General features: G+C 34.2%; 1 protein-coding gene across 2 annotated transcripts in view; it reads left to right on the forward strand.

Moving 5' to 3' along the window:
* The window catches only part of LOC126878533 (oxysterol-binding protein-related protein 1), a 159,361-nt gene that overhangs the window by 116,031 nt on the left and 22,057 nt on the right, over positions 1-21,273 (forward strand). Inside the window, exons 5-6 of one of the 2 annotated variants that reach the window (XM_050641292.1) lie at positions 9,227-9,375; positions 20,213-21,060. In XM_050641292.1, the coding sequence (XP_050497249.1) occupies positions 9,227-9,375; positions 20,213-20,964 (901 nt within the window). In that variant the 3' untranslated portion in view covers positions 20,965-21,060. Of the gene's footprint in view, positions 1-9,226; positions 9,425-20,212; positions 21,061-21,273 lie in introns of those variants that run through there. The other variant, XM_050641293.1, reaches the window with a different exon arrangement.

Raw genomic sequence — 21,273 nt, forward strand, 5'->3', positions numbered from 1 at the left:
TCTTTTTTCGTCAAAAATTTATTATTTTGGCCACCCTGTATAAATAATGATATTAATGTTTATATTACTGTACAGAAAATTGAACACCATTTGAAATGAGGTGCCACACGACCCCTATTCCCATTTAAAAAAATCATCGATTACGTCGCCACGCTCGGATGGATGACGTCACTAGTATGAAATATATGCCAAAAAGTTGTAATTTGAAAATAAAAATCGACCTGTTTCGGGATTTTTCTCTAAAGTCGTCAATTTTAGAGAAAATGAATTTATTCCATAATTTAGATCCTCTCTGTATATACTGTTGTGAAGTCGATTGTTGTGAAGAGTACATGTGCGTTTTTAGTTAACCAAGTTATAATATCGGCCGAGAAATAATCCATCGTTAGCATTACTAAAACAATTTATTATTTAATATCATTACTTCCAACTAACAGTGAATGTGTTCTAGAGTATTGGTTTGTCATTATGTTAAAAAATAAAAACTTGTAATAATTTAAACAGGTCATAATCTCAAAATCTTCTCTTTGGGCAAAATGGGATACCAATAGGTAGGGTAAAATGGGTTACCCTTTTTACCATACCTATTGGTAGTCTTTACCCTTTTACCATACCAAGTAAGATAGCCGATGATCAAACCAAATCACAGACGAGTAAGAAATCGCAATTGAATAAACTAAAAAAGTTTGTTGTTGATTCCATGTTGTTGATGTTGTTTGATTCCAATATAAATTTGCAATTATTCGAACATCTCTGCCGTCCAAGCCTATGTCTTTTAGAGTTTCGATCAATATAGAGTGCTTAACACGATCAAATGCCTTTTGGAAGTCAATAAAACAACAGTATATATCTACAGATATATCTCGACATCTTTGAGCAAGTACGTTCATTCCAAACAATGCCTCTCTCGTTCCAGACCCGTTACGGAAACCAAACTGTGTTATCCAGGTCTCGCATTTATTGTAGATACGACCATGTATTGCTAACATCCAAGCAAATCTCCGAAAAATGAAAATTCCATTTGACCCTGGGTTGATGGAAGACCGAACAAATTGGAAGAAAGTTGTACAGTCAGCGAGGACCTACCCAGGGTTGTAGCGCTACCCAGCATAAGATAAGATTGTGGTTTAAGTAAACATTGAATACAATCTACAGGGCCGTGCCGTGCTATGATGCGGTGAGGCAGTCGCATCAGGCGGCATCACAAGGGGGCGGCATAATCAGTAAAATCTAATATAATAACGGATAATTCAAGATTGGAGCGAAGTTCTGAAAAGAATTAGACTTTTGGCCTCACAATGTTTAGCTTTTCGTGAAACAACTGATCATTTGTTTGTTTGTTTCAACCTAATAATGGAAAAATTTTAAAGTTAGTAGGTACAAAATGCTCTCTGAGTTTGATCCAGTAATGGAAGAACATATCAGGAGAGTTTAACGAGAGTCTGATAAGTGGTTTGTGACTTATTTAAGCAACAGTAGGCAAGATGATTTGATAAGTTTAATGGGTAATGTTATTTTAAACAAAATTTTCGAAATAGCAAAAATCGCTAAATATTTTTCGATAATCGCCGATTGTACCCCAGACGTAAGTCATATTGAACAGCTCTCATTGACAATAATAAGAGTTGTCGCTTTTAATTCTAGTCAGAATAAATTATCGAAGAATTTTTTATTGGTTTTTTTTAAGCTAGTGATTCAACCGGTAAAGATTTAACAACTTACTTTGACAAATTTTGAAAAGTTATGGAAAAGCGGTGTAGTATAAAGATGTTGCAATATGTAACTACATAGTAATTTGTCAGATTGTGTAAAAATGTTATCAGAAACTATTAGGTCTGGATCCCGCGTATGAAAAAAAAAGTTGATTGCAAGCTGAAAATTTGTTAATAGCTTAAGGGTGTCTAGCCGGATAAACTTTGATATATGGGAACACTGGAACTGGGGCAGTTTTAATTGTGGAACAGGTTAAAAATTTGGAACGGTCAGACCACGGCACAAACGGCACATTTATTTTGTCCGACAGAACAGACTTAAACTCTCCGAACAGAGATTAAACGCTCATGCAAAAAATCAGACTGATATTTATCACCTGTCATCATTCCTGTCATTTGACATATTCTACATGTTCCACTCATTAAAATGCCCGTTTGGTGATAAATAGTAAGTAGTCTGATTTTTGCATGAGAGTTTAATATCTGTTCGGAGAGTTTAAGTCTGTTCTGTCGGACAAAATACATGTGCCGTTTTCGTGCACAAATTTTTAACCTGTTCCACAATTAAAACTTTCCCTGTTCCAGTGTTCCCATATATCAAAGTTTGTCCGACTAGACACCCTTAAGCTATTAACAAATTTTCAGCTTGCTATTAATCAACTTTTTTTTCATACGCGGGATTCAGACCTATATAGAAAAAATGAAAAGTTACCGTCAATCTAGCTATGACCAAATGAAGATTACTGCTAATGAAATTGCAGAAAATCTTGATATAAGTTCCGAATTTCCAGCTGAAAATTAAATTCGAGCCAGAAGAAAAAAGCGCCAATTAGATTACGAAAAATCTGTGGATGAGTTCTTAACAGAGGAAGATAAATTTAAAATAAATGTTTTCATCTATATTTTAAAAATTACCATTAATTCTTTGATTGTCCGTTTTTGGCTTCTATAAAACAGTAAAAAAATAGTGTATGAATCTTCATTCAATACTTTCAACAGAAAAAGAATAAGAATTGGATATAGATAAGTGATATATCTCAAATGATACCATACTCCATGAAACCTTTTTTAAGGTTTTGAGATTTTGAACTGTTACCAAAACTGTGCCAAAATACACTAATTTCTTTATACCCAAATGTAGTTGTATCACGATTTTTATTAACACTGCCTGTCTCGGTAGCTAGTGGAGAAAGAAGTTTTTCAAAATTAAAAATTATTAATAACTATTTACGAAGGTCCATAAGACAAACAAAACTTAAAAATTTAGCACTCATTTTAAAAGAGTCGTCACTAGCTGCTACTTTAGACTACACCAAGCTGATTGACAGTTTGCCAAAATTAAGGTCAGAAGGGCAAAATTGTAATTTTTGTAAATGTTATTTAATTTTAATACAAATTTCATTTAATTTAAGTTGTGTTCTGTTTTTAAAATAAAAGTTTTCATGTCGAAATCGTAAATTCGTAAAAATTTTGTGTCGTTTCATTTAATAAAAAAAGTTTCAATAATACTTAAGGGGCGGCATTTCGAAGACTTGCATCATATTGAAAAGATGTACCGCACGGCTCTGACAATCTAAACACTAAAGTCTAGTTATGTTTACATTTTTTTGCCCTCTTATTTGTGTCCATCTGGCGGACACCACGCAAACTAAGTTTTAAACAAACGGCTTCGCTTCATCCACTTATCCTCCAGTTCTAGATCTAGTTTATTATTACTACATCTATGTCTCCCACCTAGTTGTGACGTGCAACGATATTTGTTTTGCTATATTATCGAACAGTGTAGATAGTGGCGAAACTACAACCATAGACATATTATAATATCTAGACTGCGCGCTGCCATCTAAAACTAAGTGACGATTGCGACAGAGAAAACTGCGGCTATTAGGTGGGAAGTCTCTTTCTAATCGGAGGAGTTCATCAAATCGGCGACAGTGGGAAAGTGACGTGATCGATAAAGCCAACGTCATTGGATAAACTCCGTCGATTAGAAGGATACTTCACCCACCTAATAGCCTCAGTTTCTCTGTCGCAATCGTAGTTTTAGATTGCGATCGCAGTCTAGGTGTTACACGCAACCAAACTTATAATGGAATCACCATGTATTTCAAAGCAATATTCATTTTTTTTGAAAAAACTTGTTATTGTTGCGAAGAATAAAGGTTTTTATTGAAAATAAACAAATCGATAAGACAATCAGATAGTACAGCTCGATACGGTATAGGTTATTTGCTTAATACTCCAGGGAAATAAGGCAAAAATATACCATGTTCGGGACACTTGAGCAGCCAGGTTGCAAATGGGTTTTTTGGGTACTATATACCTAATACATTATATATACAAAAATGCCCGTCGCAGTTCGGACGAGAAATTTAGTTATTAACAAATAAGTGTCAAAAATGGCAGTTTTTTCGTTTAAATCGCTACGGGTAAAAATAGGGCAATTAAATACCTTATTTATACTATTATTCTTTTAGTAGATGAGCCAAGGTTTAAAATAGCAGTTCTTGAATTTCGGTTCAATCATTTGTTGCTTCAGAAATTGCAAAATAAGACTAACATTTTAAAAATAAAAAAATTGCTATAACTTTTGTCAAACTGACCTTAAGACTTTCGTATTACACAAAAAGTTGAGAAAAACAGTCCATATAATGCAAAAAAAAATTTTAAGATGATTCGTCAATTAGTTTAAATTCTATTCAATTTGTTTTTCCCAATGAGCTTTTTCTTCGCAATATTGTTGTTCAGAAAATAGTAATGTAATAGCAATTCTGTGAAAACCACATGAAAGAAGAAAAGTCATGTTGTCAAAGTATTTTAAAAAAATCATTAAAAAGTCATTTTTATCATTCCGAAAGCATTTTACTGAAGTAGGGTCATTTTTAGTTCATAAACAATTTGAATAACTTTGTTAATATTGACTGTATAATTAAACTACTTTGGGATTAGGAAATCTGGTATTTTTATACGAATTTTCAAAAAACACTTTTTCCTACGTTAATTACAGTCAAAGTTAGCCACTTTTTTATTTAATTGACAGCTACTTTTTTTATAACAATTAAGCAACCCAACTAGCGCCATTTCGAAGTTGAAGGTATATAGTTTATGTGTAAAAGTTTGAGTAAACTTTAAACTTCAACAGAGTTGTTAATAAAGCTTTAAAAATAACGTTCTAACAAAATCGATTTGTGGTCGGTGGAAATGAATTATTAAAATCCGTGCACTCAAAAAATGAAACTGATTCTTCAAACATATGCTGCGATTAATATCTCCAGAGCTTGCTGATGGATTTTGATCATATTTTTTTTTAAATTGTATGTACTCGTAGTCTTGTAGAGTACGTTATGTACGTAAATCCCCACCTAACATTTCAAAATGTTAGGGGGAGTTCCCCTTATCACTCAGGGATATGAAAAATAGATTACGACCGATTCTAAGACCTACCGAATATACATATATAATTTCATAAAAATCGGTCAAGCGGTCTTGGAGGAGTATGACAACTAACACTGTGACAGGAGAATTTTATAGATGTAAATATATGTAAATATATAGATGGCTATTAACAAATAGGGGTTGGTGATGGAAAAGTGTAAATTAAGGGTTGTATGTGTTTTTTAATCCTACATCATATAAAATTAAGATAGACAATTTTGTCCAAAAAAATTTAAACAAATGTCAGGGGGGCTACCCCCTTATAACTTATGGGTATGAAAATAGATTAAAACCTATTCTCAGTCCCATAGGATATACTTGTAAAATTTCATAAAAATCGGCCAAGCCGTTTCGGAGTAGTATGGTAACTAACACTGTTACAGGAGAATTTTATGTATATTCAAGTAACTGTGAATTAAATAATAAAAGTGGCTAACTTTGACCGTAATTAACATAGGCGAAAAGTTTTTTTAAATTTGTCTAAAAATACCAGCTTTTGAAATTCCAAGGTAAATTTACTCTACAGTCAATATTAACAAAGCTATTCCAATTGTTTTCAAGCCAAAAATGTTTCTACTTTAGTAAAATGTTTTCGTAGTGACAAAAATTACTTTTTAATGATTTTCTTCGATAACTTGAAAACAAGACTATTGTTCTTTCATGTGGTTTTCACAGAATTTATATATAATTATTATTTTCTGAACAATAACATTACAAAAAAAAGCTCTTTGGGATAAACAAATTGAATAAAATTTAAACTAATTGACGAATCGTCTTAAAAATTTTTGTGCAGTATATGGACTCTTTGACTCAACTTTTTGTGAAATATAAAAGTTGTAAGGTCACTTTCGCGAAAGTTATAGCAAATTTTTTATTTCGAAATTTTACAAACAAATTATCGGGAACAAATTAGCGGACCAAAATTAAAAAACTGCCGTTTTAAACATTGACTCATCTGCTAAAAGAAGAATACTATAAATAAGATATTTAATTATCCTATTTTTACCTGTAGCAATTTAAACGAAAAAACTACCATTTTTGACCCTTATTTGTTAATAACTAAAATTCTCGTCCGAACTGTGACGGGCATTTTTGTATGTATAATGTATTAGGTATATAGTACCAAAAAACCCATTTGCAACCTGGCTGCTCAAGTGTCCCTACAAAAACCTTATTTCCCTGGAGTATAAGTTGCAAATTGAACGAAAATAAATAATCTAATTTTTGCTTCCAAAAGCGAAAATATGCCTCATGTGGGGTTATAGAACTTACAACGGGGAAAGATATTGGTCTTGTGGAGAAAGTAATGTTCTCAGAGGGACATATCTCTAAAGCTATGCGTAACACTGTGTCCAAAACCTATGCTAGGTAACAGGAACTAGGAAAGCTTAAAAATATAGCAAGGGGAAGTCGCCAAAAAGTAATAATGGCTCGCTACGATCGTTTAATTGTCCAATCAGCTGAAAACACCCAACAATTTCTCACCTGCAGCTCCAAAGGCAGCTTTTGGAAGCTACGGGTGTAACTTTTTCAGTTGAAACGATAAGAAGAAGAGTTCGTGCCAAGAAGTATACAGCAGGAAACAGTTATGAGTTCCCGAGTTATCCAGGCAGCACAAGATTGATGTCTTCACCACCAAAACTGGAACATTGGGAATTGACAAAATGTGCTATTTTCAGAAAGTCAGGATTGGTGTAAAATCAGATGACCCACGAAATCAGATCTGTTCACAAATCATCATCATAGTCATTAACATCTTAGTAGATGTGTTGTGGTTCATAATTGGGCTTCAGCAGCTCGGACAGTTTGATTGATAATATTTCTCCACTGGTCGCGGTCATCAGTTACATGTATTGCCTCAGTATACTGTTTGTTGAGAAGCTTTTTAGTAATGTCCGCCCATCGCTGTGGAGATCTTCCGCGTTGGCGTTGAGTCTGAGGCCTTCCTTGGACCACCAACCGCTCCATTTTGTGATCACTCCGATGGATATGACCAAAGAACTTTCAAATTCTAGAGTAAACGGTACTGGAGAGACGCTGATCCGGTTTAATTTCATCCAGAACCGAGACATTTGTACGGCGAGCCGTCCATGGAATTCGAAGCAGGCGTCTCCATGTCCACATTTCAAAGGCGTCTATACGTCGTCTATCTGATTCTTTGACTGTTCACAAATATACAAGGGGAAATATAATGTTCTGGAGAGGAATTGTGATCCGTAAAGAAACTCCTTTATTTTTCATCCAATCAACTTTATCTGCTCACGGGTCTGTTGATAACCTGTAGTTAGGTTCTGGAGAGATGCAACAGGACAAAATTTAATTTTCCTGCATGAGAATGGATAGAGACATCATTGAAGCAGAAGGTATCCCTTGTTTGGAGTGGACTGCTTGCTCACCCGAGCTTAACCCTGTAGAGTATTTGTGGGATATGCTTAAAAGAAAAATTAGAGTTTGCCGGGATAATCCACAAAACACCGCACCGGCTAGTGTAAGCTGCTCTTGAAGAATGGAGCAACCTACCAGAACAAAATGTTGATAATTTGATTAGGAGCGTGCCCACGCAAACTGAAGCTTGCATAAGGACTAGAGGTGATAACACTGACTACAAAAAAAAAATAGAAAAAAATATAAAAACAATTTAAACATTATTAGTTTTACATTGAAATTTTTTTATTCTATTGACTTTAAAACAACTAGTTTCAATTTGTTTGTTAAATACTTTATTGTTTTCTTTAATTGTTACGTATTTGATATTAAATTGCTTTAAAATAAATTATATATGACTTCGTGTGTTCGTTTTATTTAAATTCGCACGAAATAATAAGAAATATCAGATGATTCCATATAAGTTTGGGTGTGTGTGTATACAGGGTGTCCAGAAACTCTACCGACAAACGAAGACAGGAGATTCCTCAGATAATTTTAAGACAATCTAACCCAATTCACCTAGTCCGAAAATGCTTTCTAAGGGAGCTAGAGCTCTTTGAAGATGGCGTCATGTAATTAGTTTTTCTTAAATACCTCCAGAACGCTTCTATTTAGAAGAACAAAAATTGGTATGCTTATTTACTTTCCAGAAGTGAATCGCTTCCATCTATTGCGAATTTCTAGTACGGGTCATAGGCGTCCGTTTTGGGTAGGGCAACGGTTATTTTATCGCCTAACTTTTTTTCTTTAATTTTTAAGCATTTTTGACTCTGAATTATTAAATTGTTAGGTATTCGAGTATTAAAAGGTGCTCTTACTTTAAGTCGATAGGATACACCGTTTTCTAGAAAAATCGATTTGAAAATTTTTCGTTCTTTGAATGTAAAAAAAAAGATTAAAAAAAATCTATTTAGAAAGATGAAAACTGGTACATTTATTTATTTTCCAGAGATTAATCGATTTCATTAAGGGCGAATTTCTACTACAGGTCATAGGCGTCCGTTTTGGGTAGGTCTACAGTTATTTTATAGCATAATTTTATTGTCTTTAATTTTTAAGTATTTTTGACACTAGATTATTCAATTATGAGATATTCGAGTACTAAAAGTTACTCTTGCTTTAAGTTGGTAAAATACATCGTTTTTTTTTATTTTTTTCAATTTTTTTTTTCAAATTCCCAAAACTAAAAACTGTCAAATCGATTTTTCTAGAAAACTATGTGTCCTACCGACTTAAAGTAAGAGTACCTTTTAGTACTAGAATACCTCGCAATTTAATAATCCAGTATCAAAAATGCTTAAAAGTTTAAGACAAAAAAGTTATGCGATAAAATAACCGTTGCCCTACCCAAAACGGACGCCTATGACCGGTACTAGAAATTCGCAATGGATGGAATCGATTCATTACTGAAAAGTATACATGTATACAAATTTTCGTTTTTCTAAATAGAAGCGTTCTGGAGGTATTTAAGAAAAACTAATTACATGGCGCCATCTTCAAAGAGCTCTAGCTCCCTTAGGAAGCATTTTCGGACTAGGTAAATTGGATTAAATTGTCTTAAAATTATCTGAGGAATCTCCTGTCTTCGTTTGTCGGTAGAGTTTCTGGACACCCTGTATAATGTACATAGAACTGATTTGATTTACTTCTAGGTTAAAAGAAGCCTATTGGTGGTCGAATGTTAAGTGTATTGTCCATAATATTATAGTTGGAAAACTCTGGATGGAACAAATCGGCAAAATGGAGATAAATAGCTACGCTTCAGATATTAAAGCCTATTTACATTTTAAAGCAGCTACAGGTAATAATAAAGAGCTGCATAAAGTTGAAGGGTTTATTACAAATAAAGCGTAAGTTTTAACTACCCGTTGTAAAGGCACATATCCACTAGGTTGACGCTCCGCGCTCCCTGCAACTGCTCCAATCGATACGGCATGCACTCCTCTACATATAAACCGCCACCGATTGGATCACCGAGGCGGAGCGCGCACGGTTTCACGGTCCGGGTGCGCCAACGTATCCATTATATAGAGGAGTTGTAGGTGCGCGGAGCGCTAATATAGTGGATACGTGCCTTAATATGAAATTTTTACTTAATTTTAGTAAAAGTAGGATTTTCAATCAGTTTTGTTGCTGGATATTAACTGTAGGCTTATTAAGTTTGTCACGCAGGGAGAGCTATAATACTAAAATATTATGTATATAAATTGTATATAGAAATATCGCTCACTATTGTAATAAGTGAGCCTGCATACACGGAACCATAATATATATATTTTTATATGTGCGACATATTATATAAAACAAGTACATATATCTCAAATATGCCTCATCGAGCGATATTTTATATTTATATTAGTACATATTATTTCATTCTCCTTGTTACGCCTCTAGACCGGTCTAGTTAGACTCAAAAATAGGAGTGAGGTTACAATAATTACCATCAAGCTGAAAATTGGCAGGATTGTTTAAAATACCATCATAAATGAAATCTAAAATCTGACCCGAGCTAAAAAATTTACGCGGGGTCAAAGGTCACCAAATATGGTTTTTAGCAATTTTCAGCGAAACGGTAAGTTTTCTCATAAAATTAGTTCTAACAAAAAATGTAGATTAAATAATTATCTATAAAAAATACCTTAATACTTTTTTTACTAAGAGCCACCGTTTTTGAGATACAACGATTCAAAATGTTGAAAGAGTTGACTAATCGTCATAATATGTATTAGTACACCACGTATATACATCACTGAAGCTGTAATACAAGTAAACATAATATTCTGTCGGTCAACTAACTTATATTACACATAATAATATAAGATATTATAAATATGATAATGTTTCTACTATACAAATTGCGGTCTACCGAGGGATGCAATGTATAAGCTGTATTATATTACAGTGCTAACAAAAAATCTTTACAAAGTGAATGTAACGCGAAAATCATAATAAATTTTTATTTCAATTTTACGGCTTATTCCCAACAAAAATAGTAAATTGATATGACAAAGTATTAACTTAAGATAATTCTTGTTACTTTTGCGTCTTATTCAATTTGTAATGTACGGAGCGCCTAAAAAAACTACGTGCTTAGATAAGTTTCGATATGCATGTTTCTTTAAAAATACTCGAAATAAAAAACAAGTGCAGTTATCTTGTCTTCCTCCAACCTGAGCGGCTGCTCATCAACATCTTTTTCGGTTATATTACCAAGTTTAAGTGTGACTTGGTTATCAGTTAGATCCAAAAGACTGGGGATGGAAATTAGTCGACAGTTCATTAAAACCAATTCAAACTTTACTCCCACCTGCGCCGGAAAAACTCCTAAACACAATTTTTTGCAACTGTAAAAAGGGATGTAGCGTTAAATGTGGTTGCAAAAAAGTTGGACTGTTTTGTTCGGTAGCATGCACTAATTGTCAAAACCGGTCGTGCTCCATTGTTCAATCACCAACAATTGAGGATTCATTTGATTCTATCGAGGAGCCATGCGATGTGTCATTATTGGGGCAATTTACTTGCACACAGGATGAAAAAGAAGAAGAAGAAGAACTAGAAGGTAAAGAAGAAGAAGAAGAAGAAAAAGAAGAAGAAGAAGAAGAAGAAGAAAAGAAGAAGGAGAAGAGGGAGCAGAAGTATTAGAAAATTATGAACCAGTTGGATAAATTTCCCTTTTTTTAATTTATACCGCTTTTTATAACTTTTATCATTTTTAACCCTTGCCAATATCAATTATTCAATAGCTTCAAATTAAACAGAATCATAACAGATCCGTGGAATAGGTCTACTGGGGAAACCACGTTAAAAAAATGCGCTAAGTACACTACCTAAAAGTTGATGTGGAAACGTGTGCACATATTATGACGATTACAACTTTTTGAATCGTTGTATCTCAAAAACGGTGGGTCTTAGAAAAAAACGTAATAAGACATTTTTTATAGATAATTATCTAATCTACATTTTTTGGTAGAACTAATTTTATGATAAAATTTACCGTTTCGCTGAAAATCGCTAAAAACTATATTTGGTGACCTTTGACCCCGCGTAAATTTTTTAGCTCGGGTCGGATTTATGAGGACTTTTTAGATTTCATTTATGATGGTATTTTGAACAATCCTGCCAATTTTCAGCTTGATGGTAATTTTTGTAACCTCGGATGTGTAATCTACCTCGGAGTACTCCTCACTTTTCAATCTACCAAACCGAAGTGCGGTTTGTTTATAATTTATTGACGTACTTCGTTCCGGTTATTTAAGTTCCAGACGAACACCAAAAATGCACAGTTAGGAAATTGTTTAACTATTATGTAAGAGTGATTTTTATTTCTTCTTCTTAAGGCGCCTTCTTCATTACTGAAGGTTGGCTATAACTACAGCAAATAAAATCGCTCTCTATCTTAAGCGGTTCTTAGTATCGAATGTGTGTCCATGCCTGTCCAGTTCCTTACGTTCTTCAGCCAAGATCATTTTCTTCTTCCTGGACGTCTTTTTCCTTCCACTTTCCCTTCCATTATGAGTCGTAAAAAGTTGTATCTTCCTCGTCTGTAAATATGTCTTAGATAACTCGTTTTTTGTTTTTTTACAATATTTAGGAGTTCTCCCTCAGTCCCCATTCGTCTCAGCACCTCGTTGTTGGTCACGTGCTCTGTCCAAGAGATCTTCAGCATCCTTCGAAAAACCCACATCTCAAAGGCTTCTTTACGCATCATACTTGTAATTCCGACAGTCCATGTTTCCACTCCGTATAGAAACATGGAATAAATGAATGTTTTTACACATTCTTCTTCTTGTAGTGCCTATCCGTTTCGGATGTTGGCGACCATCATGGTAATCTGTACTTTGCACACTGCTGCTCTGAAAAGATTTGTAGTGGTTGTGTTGAACCACGTACGTAGATTTTTCAGCCCCGAAATCCTTCGCCTTCCTGGTCCTCGCTTTCCTTCTACTTTTCCATGTAAGACCAGTCGCAGTAGTCCATATCTTTCACTGTTCCTCATGATGTGACCGAGGTATTCGATTTTGGCTGTTTTTATTTTGATTAACAGCTCTTTTTGCATTCTCAGCAAAACACCCTCATTAGTAATGTGGTCGGTATAAGATATCTTCAGGATTCGACGATAAAACCACATCTCAAAAGCCTCAATTTTCTTGCAGGTGGCGTCTGTGAGAGTCCACGACTCAACTCCGTACAACAGTATAGGAAAGAAATTTAGGTTTATTAGGAATTTTTTCATTCTTTGAAAAGCGGACCTAGCATACTCTATATATCGACCTCGTGGTCAAGCTCGTTTGTTATCCAGCAACCGTCGGTATTTGGTGCACGTGTACGTAACAGCCATTAATTTTGTTTTATTTGTGTTTATATTCAGCCCCCAGCCACAGAATTAAGAACAACTTGTTTTCTATTCTGTGCCCCAGCTATCTCCCTCTCTGGTTATGACATTCAAAAGTCGTTGCAAACCCTCAGCACTGCCCGCAAGAATAACGGTGCCGGCTGCGCATCGTAAGTTGTGCCTATACGTATTCTCCGTTGATTTCTATTCCTTCTTCAATATTTTCGAAAGCATTTTAAAAGATCTTTTCGGAATATATATTAAATAATAGTGGAGAAAGTACACACCTGACGAACTTTGCTGTTAGACGATTGTCTATTTTGATTGACGCCATTTGATCCCAATATAGGTTTTTAATAAGGGCCACATTGTTATGGTCTATAGTAGTCTATACCATGTTGCGTTAGGGTTTTTATGAATTCTGTGTATTTTACTCGATCAAACGCTTTTTCGTAATCGATAAAACAGAGAAACACTTTTTCGCTGATCTCGGATTTTTGTCGTAAAATCTGGAGGCCAAATAATGTATCCCTCGTACCAAGCCCCATACGAAATCCAAATTGATTGTCGCTCAGGTTTCTCTCACATTCACTGCATATACAGGGTGTCCAGAAACTCTACCGACAAACGAAGACAGGAGATTCCTCAGATAATTTTAAGACAATTTAACCCAATTCACCTAGTCCGAAAATGCTTCTTAAGGGAGCTAGAGCTCTTTGAAGATGGCGTCATGAAATTAGTTTTTCTTAAATACCTCCAGAACGCTTCTATTTAGAAAAACGAAAATTGGTATGCATATTTACTTTTCAGAGATGAATCGATTCCATCCATTGCAAATTTCTAGTACCGGTCATAGGCGTCCGTCTTGGGTAGAGCAACGGGTATTTTATCGCATAACTTTTTTGTTCTTAACTTTTATACATTTTTGATACCGGATTATTAAATTGTGAGGTATTCTAGTACTAAAAGGTACTCTTGCTTTAAGTCGATAGGACACACCGTTTTCTCGAAAAATCGATTTGAAAGTTTTTTGTTTTTGAAATTAAAAAAAAATTGAAAGAACTTTTCAACAAAAAACGAAGTATTTTACAAACATTAAGTAAGAGTAACTTTTAGTACTCGAATACCTTATAATTTAATAATCTAGTGTAAAAAATGCTCAAAAATTCAAGACAAAAAAGTTATGCTATAAAATAACTGTTGACCTACCCAAAACGGACGCCTATGACCAGTACTAGAAATTCGCAATTACTGAAATCGATTTATCTCTGGAATATAAATAAATGTACCAGTTTTCCTCTTTCTAAACAGTTTTTTTTTTTGAAATTTTTTTTTAATTCAAAAAGCGAATGATTTTCAAATCGATTTTTCTAGAAAACGGTGTGTCCTATCGATTTAAAACAAGAGTATCTTTTAGTACTAGAATACTTCAAAATTTAATAATCCAGTGTCATAAATGCATAAAAGTTAAAGATAAAAAAGTTATGCGATAAAATAACCGTTGTCCTACCCAAAACGGACGCCTATGATCGGTACTAGAAATTTGCAATGGATGGAATCGATTTATATCTTGAAGATAAATACGCGTACAAATTTTTGTTTTTCTAAATAGAAGCGTTCTGGAGGTGTTTAAGAAAAACTAATTACAAGACGCCATCTTCAAAGAGCTCTAGCTCCCTTTGGAAGCATTTTCGGACTAAGTGAATTGGGTTAAATTATCTTAAAATTATCTGAAGAATCTCCTGTCTTCGTTTGTCGGTAGAGTTTCTGGACACCCTGTATACGTTGATGTACAATTTTGAGTAAAATTTTCAGAAAATGAATCATCAGGATAATTAATCTCAACTGTGAGCTATTTGCTTTATTTTTCTTGGGTAGCTATAGGTATAAATGTCGATTTAGCAAGTCTTCTGGGAAGATTCCATAAGCCAAAACTCCATTGATTCTCCTAGAATGGTAGCTGCATCATCTTTGGGTAAAGGTTCAAAAATTTTTTCAGAGATAAATTTTTTAATCGATAAATGCCAACGAACGGAAAAGGCGCACCGGCCCGTGGGCCGGCCGGCCAGTCCGGGCGTGCTGGCGATATATTAAGGTTATAGCGTGTCATAGTATATCTTGACTATGCCTCGTCGAGTCGTCGAGCGGTATTTGATATTATTTATATTAGGACATATTTCGTTCCCCGCTGTACTCCTCCTCACTTCTCAGTCTACCATCACGCAGCGTGGTTTGTGGTTTGTTGTATGTTGTATTTTGTGTTTAGTTGTGTTTCGTTGAAAGGGCAAAATGGAGCAACTTATCAAGAGCGTGAAAAAATATCCATGTATATGGAAAATGGATAGCGAACATTATAAAAATACGGAATTGAGGGAAGCAACATGGAGGGAAATAATTAAAGAATGCGGTTATACAGATGGTGAGTAATTTATTTGAAAAATTGTTTAATTTTATTGCATACATAAAATTACGTAGACCTACTTCTTTTTCTTCTTTTTGTATATATGTTATAGTCAAAGCCCGAATTTCAGGCACTCCTAGGTTTGACTAGGCAATCCTTAGGTCTGACTGACGGTCTTCGTTAAAGCCCGAAATAAATTACAGTTTCGGCCTTTGACTAGTTAAACCTAGGAGAGACTAAGTTGTTCAGGCAAAGGTCGAAATTTAATTTTATGAAATCGGGGTTTGACTAGTCAAACCCCGATCAGCTATTAAAATGTCGTAATTTGTTAGATTAGGTTTAATAAAACGTCATATTTTAATTTTAATGTTTATTATTCTTATATTGTCGGAATGAAAATAAAAAAATTGTGTGTATTCTCACATATCGAGGCATTATGGCATTTAGAGTTGCACAATGCGTTAGACCTTTTACACTTACATAATTTTGAAGAGCATTTCTCATTTCACTTTATAGAGCATTTTATAAAGCCTTTTCCACCAAATTTAGAATATTTTGTACCAACTTCTCTTAGAGACAGCTTAACGTCTGGAACATCTTCGAAATTAAGGAAAAAGTGTGTTTACTGTTCCGTATTTCGTACCAACTCTAGGTAAACCGTCTGTTGTTTTACCTTGTATGTTACCCAAAACATTTCGAGCATCTCCTTTGGCTCTATTAAAGCTGGGGATAGGTATTGTTACAGTTTTTTTAAATAATTAGAATTTATTTACACCATAACAAATGAGAAAATTATTTATCATTAAATATTTAAAAATATTAAATTTTTTACACAGAATAAAAATATTTTGAGGGAATAGATTCCACAGAATTGTATGAGTTTAGTATACACTCCCAACATTTCCAATAATCCTTCTTTTTTTAATGAAACCAACTCTATTTGAGCTGTTAATATTGTGAGGTAGGAAATTTTATGTTGTACCTTTCCTACTCTGAATCTGTCAAAATGTGTCTGAATTGAGCGAACGGAGTTTGATTATTATTTACACGTAATTTGGTCAGTGGCGGATCCAAGGGGGGTGTCACGGGGTCATGACCCCCCAGACGAAAATAAATAAATATCAATTTAATAATCTTAAAAAAAGAAAAACCGAGAGCCGTCAAGCAAAAAAATTTTTAGGCCCATCCAAAAAATAATTGAAAACCCACTTACTTATGCTAGGGGTGGTAAGACTAAGTGACCTTGCATCAGAGACAAGTATTTAAATCACCCTCAAGATCCATGACTCCCCCCCCCCCCCAATTTCTGAATCCGCCACTGAATTTGGTTTGACCAAGTATATGGTCAAACCTCAAACCAAAAAAAGTTACATGCATGCGTTGTGCACAGATAGAAAATATTAAAATAAATAAAGGAAAGGCGATTGAAGGTCTTCATGCCCAGGCTAATGCTATGAAACAATTAAGTGAAAAAAATTTCCTGCAATTTCGATCGTAAAAACTGTAACAATACATTATATCCCCAGCTTTGATAGAGCCAAAGGAGATGCTCGAAATATTTTGGGCATCATACAAGATAAAACCACATTTTTTTCAAGAAATCAAATCGAGAATGCAAAGAGAATTTTTTTAATTTAGAGGATGTTCCAGATGTTAAGCTGTCTCTAAGAGAAATTAGTACAAAAGATTCTAAATTTGGAAGACCAGGCAAAATGCCACTGCAATAAGAAATTATGCTTCAAAATTATGTAAGTGTGAAAGGTCTAACGTATTGTGCAACTCTAAATGCCATAATACCTCAACATGTGAGAATCAACACTTTTTTTTATTTTAATAACAATATAAAAATAATAAAAATTAAAATTAAAAAATGACGTTATATTAAACCTAATCTAACAGATTACGACATTTTAATAGCTGATCGGGGTTTGACTAGTCCCACCCCGATTTCATAAAATTAAATTTCGACCTTTGCCTGAACAACTTAGCCTCTCCTAGGTTTGACTAGTCAAAGGCCAAAATTGTAATTTATTTCGGGCTTTGACTAAGACCATCAGTCAGACCTGAGGATTGCCTAGTCAAACCTAGGAGTGCCTGAAATTCGGGCTTTGACTATAACATATACATGAGTCTGTCGGTTTTTCGATGTGACTCCAATAAATTGTTCTATTGTTTTCGTGGTCTTCCCACTGCCACTGATTTTCTTCCTGTTGGGGAACTGTCTCTCGCCGACCTTACTACACTACTTTACTGGTCATTCGGCTTGGCTTACATAGGTATGTGGTCATTCCATTCAACTCTTCTGTTTCTTACCAAGTTATTAATGTTCTCCACCTTGCATCTCCGTCGTATATCTGTACTTCTCGCTCTGTCCCAGTGTCTTACCATCGATTATTCCTATGATTTTCATTTCTGGTGTTTCTAGCAATTCACGGAGTCATCTGCTTAATATAAGATATGCAGATGATACCGTGATTATGGCAAGCTCTGAATTACTACTAAACAAAACAAACAGTTTCTGTGAAGAATATACAAACAAGCATTACATTTGGGAAATGTACCGATAGAAAGGGTTGATAAATACAAATAGGTACCTAGAAACCTGGATTTCAGAGAAAAATGATCAAACAACAGAAATAAGGACCAGGATATAAATAGCAAGAAATGCGTTTATAAAAATTAAAACAATTCCCTGCAATAAAGACCTTAGGTAAGAACTGAGAGTAAGAGCTTTGAGTTGCTACGTGTTCTCGATACTCCAATATGAACTTAAAAGCTGGACATTGAAGCAAGAACACATAAATAAGCTACAGTCATTTGAAATGTGGTGTTACAGAAGGATGCTTAGAATAGCATGGACACATAAGAAAACGAACACGGAAGTATTGCGAGAAATGGGCAAAGAATATAAATAGGCGAAATAATAAACTCAATTAAAATAAGAAAGTTACAATATCTGGGGCCCGCGGCCTGGATAAGGGACACGACCAGAGTAAGCAAAAAAAAAGTGGGTGGTCCTTATTCTGTTGGACATTAAAAACGCTTTTAACTCAGCAAACTGGGGCCTCATTATAGACAGAATAGTCGATGTGGGGCTCCGGAATATGTGTCCAACATAATAAAAGACTACCTATCTGAAAGAACCGTATGCATATCCAAGAAAAAGAAGATGAAAATGACCGCGGGAGTACCCTAGGGGTCAGTCCTGGGACCCTCACAATGGAATATATTATACAGGGTGTTTCATTGGGAAACGGAAATACTTTAATGGTGAATAGAGGTCACCGAAGCCGTTCTAGGTATACTAAATTTTTTGCCCTACCGACTTTTATATCCGAGTTACAGGGTGTTTTATCGATTTTGCTCATTTCTTTCCTAAGCCATAACTTAAGAACCACCCTGTATATTTTCTTAATATTTGGTACACATATGTCTCATTCAAAACCCAAGCGATCGACATACTAATCACAAGAAAAATCCAGGTCCGGATTAACAAAAAATTATAAAGTAATTGTGACCTTAAAACAACACCCTGTATATTGAAATTTTGAAAATCTATTTGCATATTAGAAAAGAGCACAAAAAACTAAGTCAAGTGGTTCTCTTCGATTTTTCGGCCAGACAATTTTTTAACTTTAATTTTGAAATTATATTGAATTTTTTAAGAACTCAACATTAAAAAGCAGGATTATTAACTTTTAATTATAAATTATTAAATTTATTGAATAAATACTCATTTTAAAATGAATCAATACTTATTTACCACTTTGGAAATAACCAATTATTAATCACAAGAAAAATCCAGGTCCGGATTAACAATAAAACATAAAGTTATTGTGACCTTGAAACAACACCCTGTATATTGACATTTTCAAAATTTGTTTGCACATTTGAAAAGACCACAAAAATCCGAGTTTATCGGTTCACTTTGATTTTTTGTGCATAAATTTATAAACTTTAATTTTAAAATTAAATATATTCAAATTTTTAAGAGCCCTGAAATTAATAAGCGGGTTTTTAAAACACTTTTAATAATAAATCATTTAAATTAATGAAAAATACTAATTTTAAAAATAATTAGTTATTGTTTACTGCGTTAGAAGGACTCATTTACTAATCACAAGAAAAATCCAGGTCCGTATTAACAACAAAATACAAAGTAATTGTGACCTTGAAAAAACACCCTGTATATTGAAATTTTTAAAATGCGTTTGCACACCTGAAGAGAGCACGAAAAATTAAGTTTAATGTCCCGCTTTAATTTTTTGTGCAGACAATTTAATGACATTACTTTTGAAATTATATCGAAATTTTTATTATGAGTTCCAAGAGTTCTTAAAAATTTCGACATAATTTGAAAATTAAATTCATTAAATTGTCTGGCCAAAAAATAGAAGCGAACGATTAACTTAGTTTTTTGTGCTCTTTTCATCCTTATGTGCAAACGGATTTTGAAAATTTCAATATACAGGGTGTTGTTTCAAGGATACAATTACTTTAAATTGTTTTGTTAATCCGGACCTGGATTTTTGTTGTGATTTGTAAGTGGGTCGTTCGTTGTGGTCTTTTCAAATGAGCAAACAAATTTTGAAAATTTCAATATATACTGTTGTTTCAAGATTACAATTACTTTATGTTTTTTTGTTAATCCGGACCTGGATATTTCTTGTAATTAATAATTGGGTCGTCCCAATGTGGTAAATAAGTATTGATTAATTTTTGGCCTAGGCCATACTAGTTTATCCTAACGTGCTTAGGACAAACTAGTTTGGCCTAGGCCAAACTAGTTTGTCCTGAAATCGGGTTTGGCCGATAACAGATATATATACCTAGAGTATTGTAAAGTAGCATGTAGCTAGATATCTAAAACCAAAAAAGTAATTCTAACATGTTTTTTTTTTTCAGTAAAGGAAGCAAAACATTTATGGAAAAAATTACGAGATGGGCATAGACAAGCCATATCGAAGAAAAAACCAGCTACAGGACAAGCAGAAATTGACACTAGGCCTTGGAAATACGAGAAACTGATGGAGTTTCTCCTTCCTTATATATCTAACCGGAGTAAATCCACTAATATCATGTCTTCTCGTATAACTAGGACCAACACTGTCAGAGGAGCCACGCAAAGTCCCGGCGAAGACTTAGAACTCCATGAAGAAATTAAAACTGAGACCATCGACGAGGAGCCGGCAAACACCTACCGACCCAAGAGAAAAAATGATAACATCTTAGATTATTTACAAATACAACAAACAAAACGAAACAAGAGGTCATCTGAACCAGAGGTATATCGGAGAGAATTTTTGAATCAATCAGAAGTTAAGTCACCAAAATTGAAAACTGCTACTGAAAAATTTTTCGACAGCATGTGCGACATGAGTATGACTCTGCCTGAATATGTCCAGATTAAAATTCAACGACAAATATTTCAGACTGTCATGAAAGCCCGGGAAGAACACTTAGAGAGTCAGCCTGGAACCTCCGGACTAGTGGGTTTGAGTTATCCAAAAAATGTGGGCCAATCCGGATCTTCTGCATCATCTGGATCACGTCCTTCATCTGCTCTTTCACATAGCTCTGCCGTATATGATGTGTTATCGCTACAAATGGAAAATCCTCCAGCAACAAGCCCACAAGAATTTCCATTATCAGAATAGTTTGTACATGAGCCAAATACAAATGTAATATTTTACTTTTCCAATATAACTCTGTAATCGTTTCATAGAGATTAATAAAAGTTAGGTTTAATAGTATTTATTGTAGTTTACTTACCTCAAAGTTCCATGGATGTAATACTGTCACCCATATTTTCCTGATGTTGATGTAATACTGTATTATTCTTCTTCCTCTTTATAAGCAATTTGCTTGTTCATTGGCGGATTGATACCTCTAAGGTTGTCACTCCATCTTTTGCGCGGTCGACCTATACTTCTACCGATTGGTGATTTATCTCTTGCTATTTTGAC

Source organism: Diabrotica virgifera, chromosome 10 (genome assembly GCF_917563875.1).
Source record: "Diabrotica virgifera virgifera chromosome 10, PGI_DIABVI_V3a".
In the NCBI taxonomy this organism is placed as follows: domain Eukaryota; kingdom Metazoa; phylum Arthropoda; class Insecta; order Coleoptera; family Chrysomelidae; genus Diabrotica; species Diabrotica virgifera.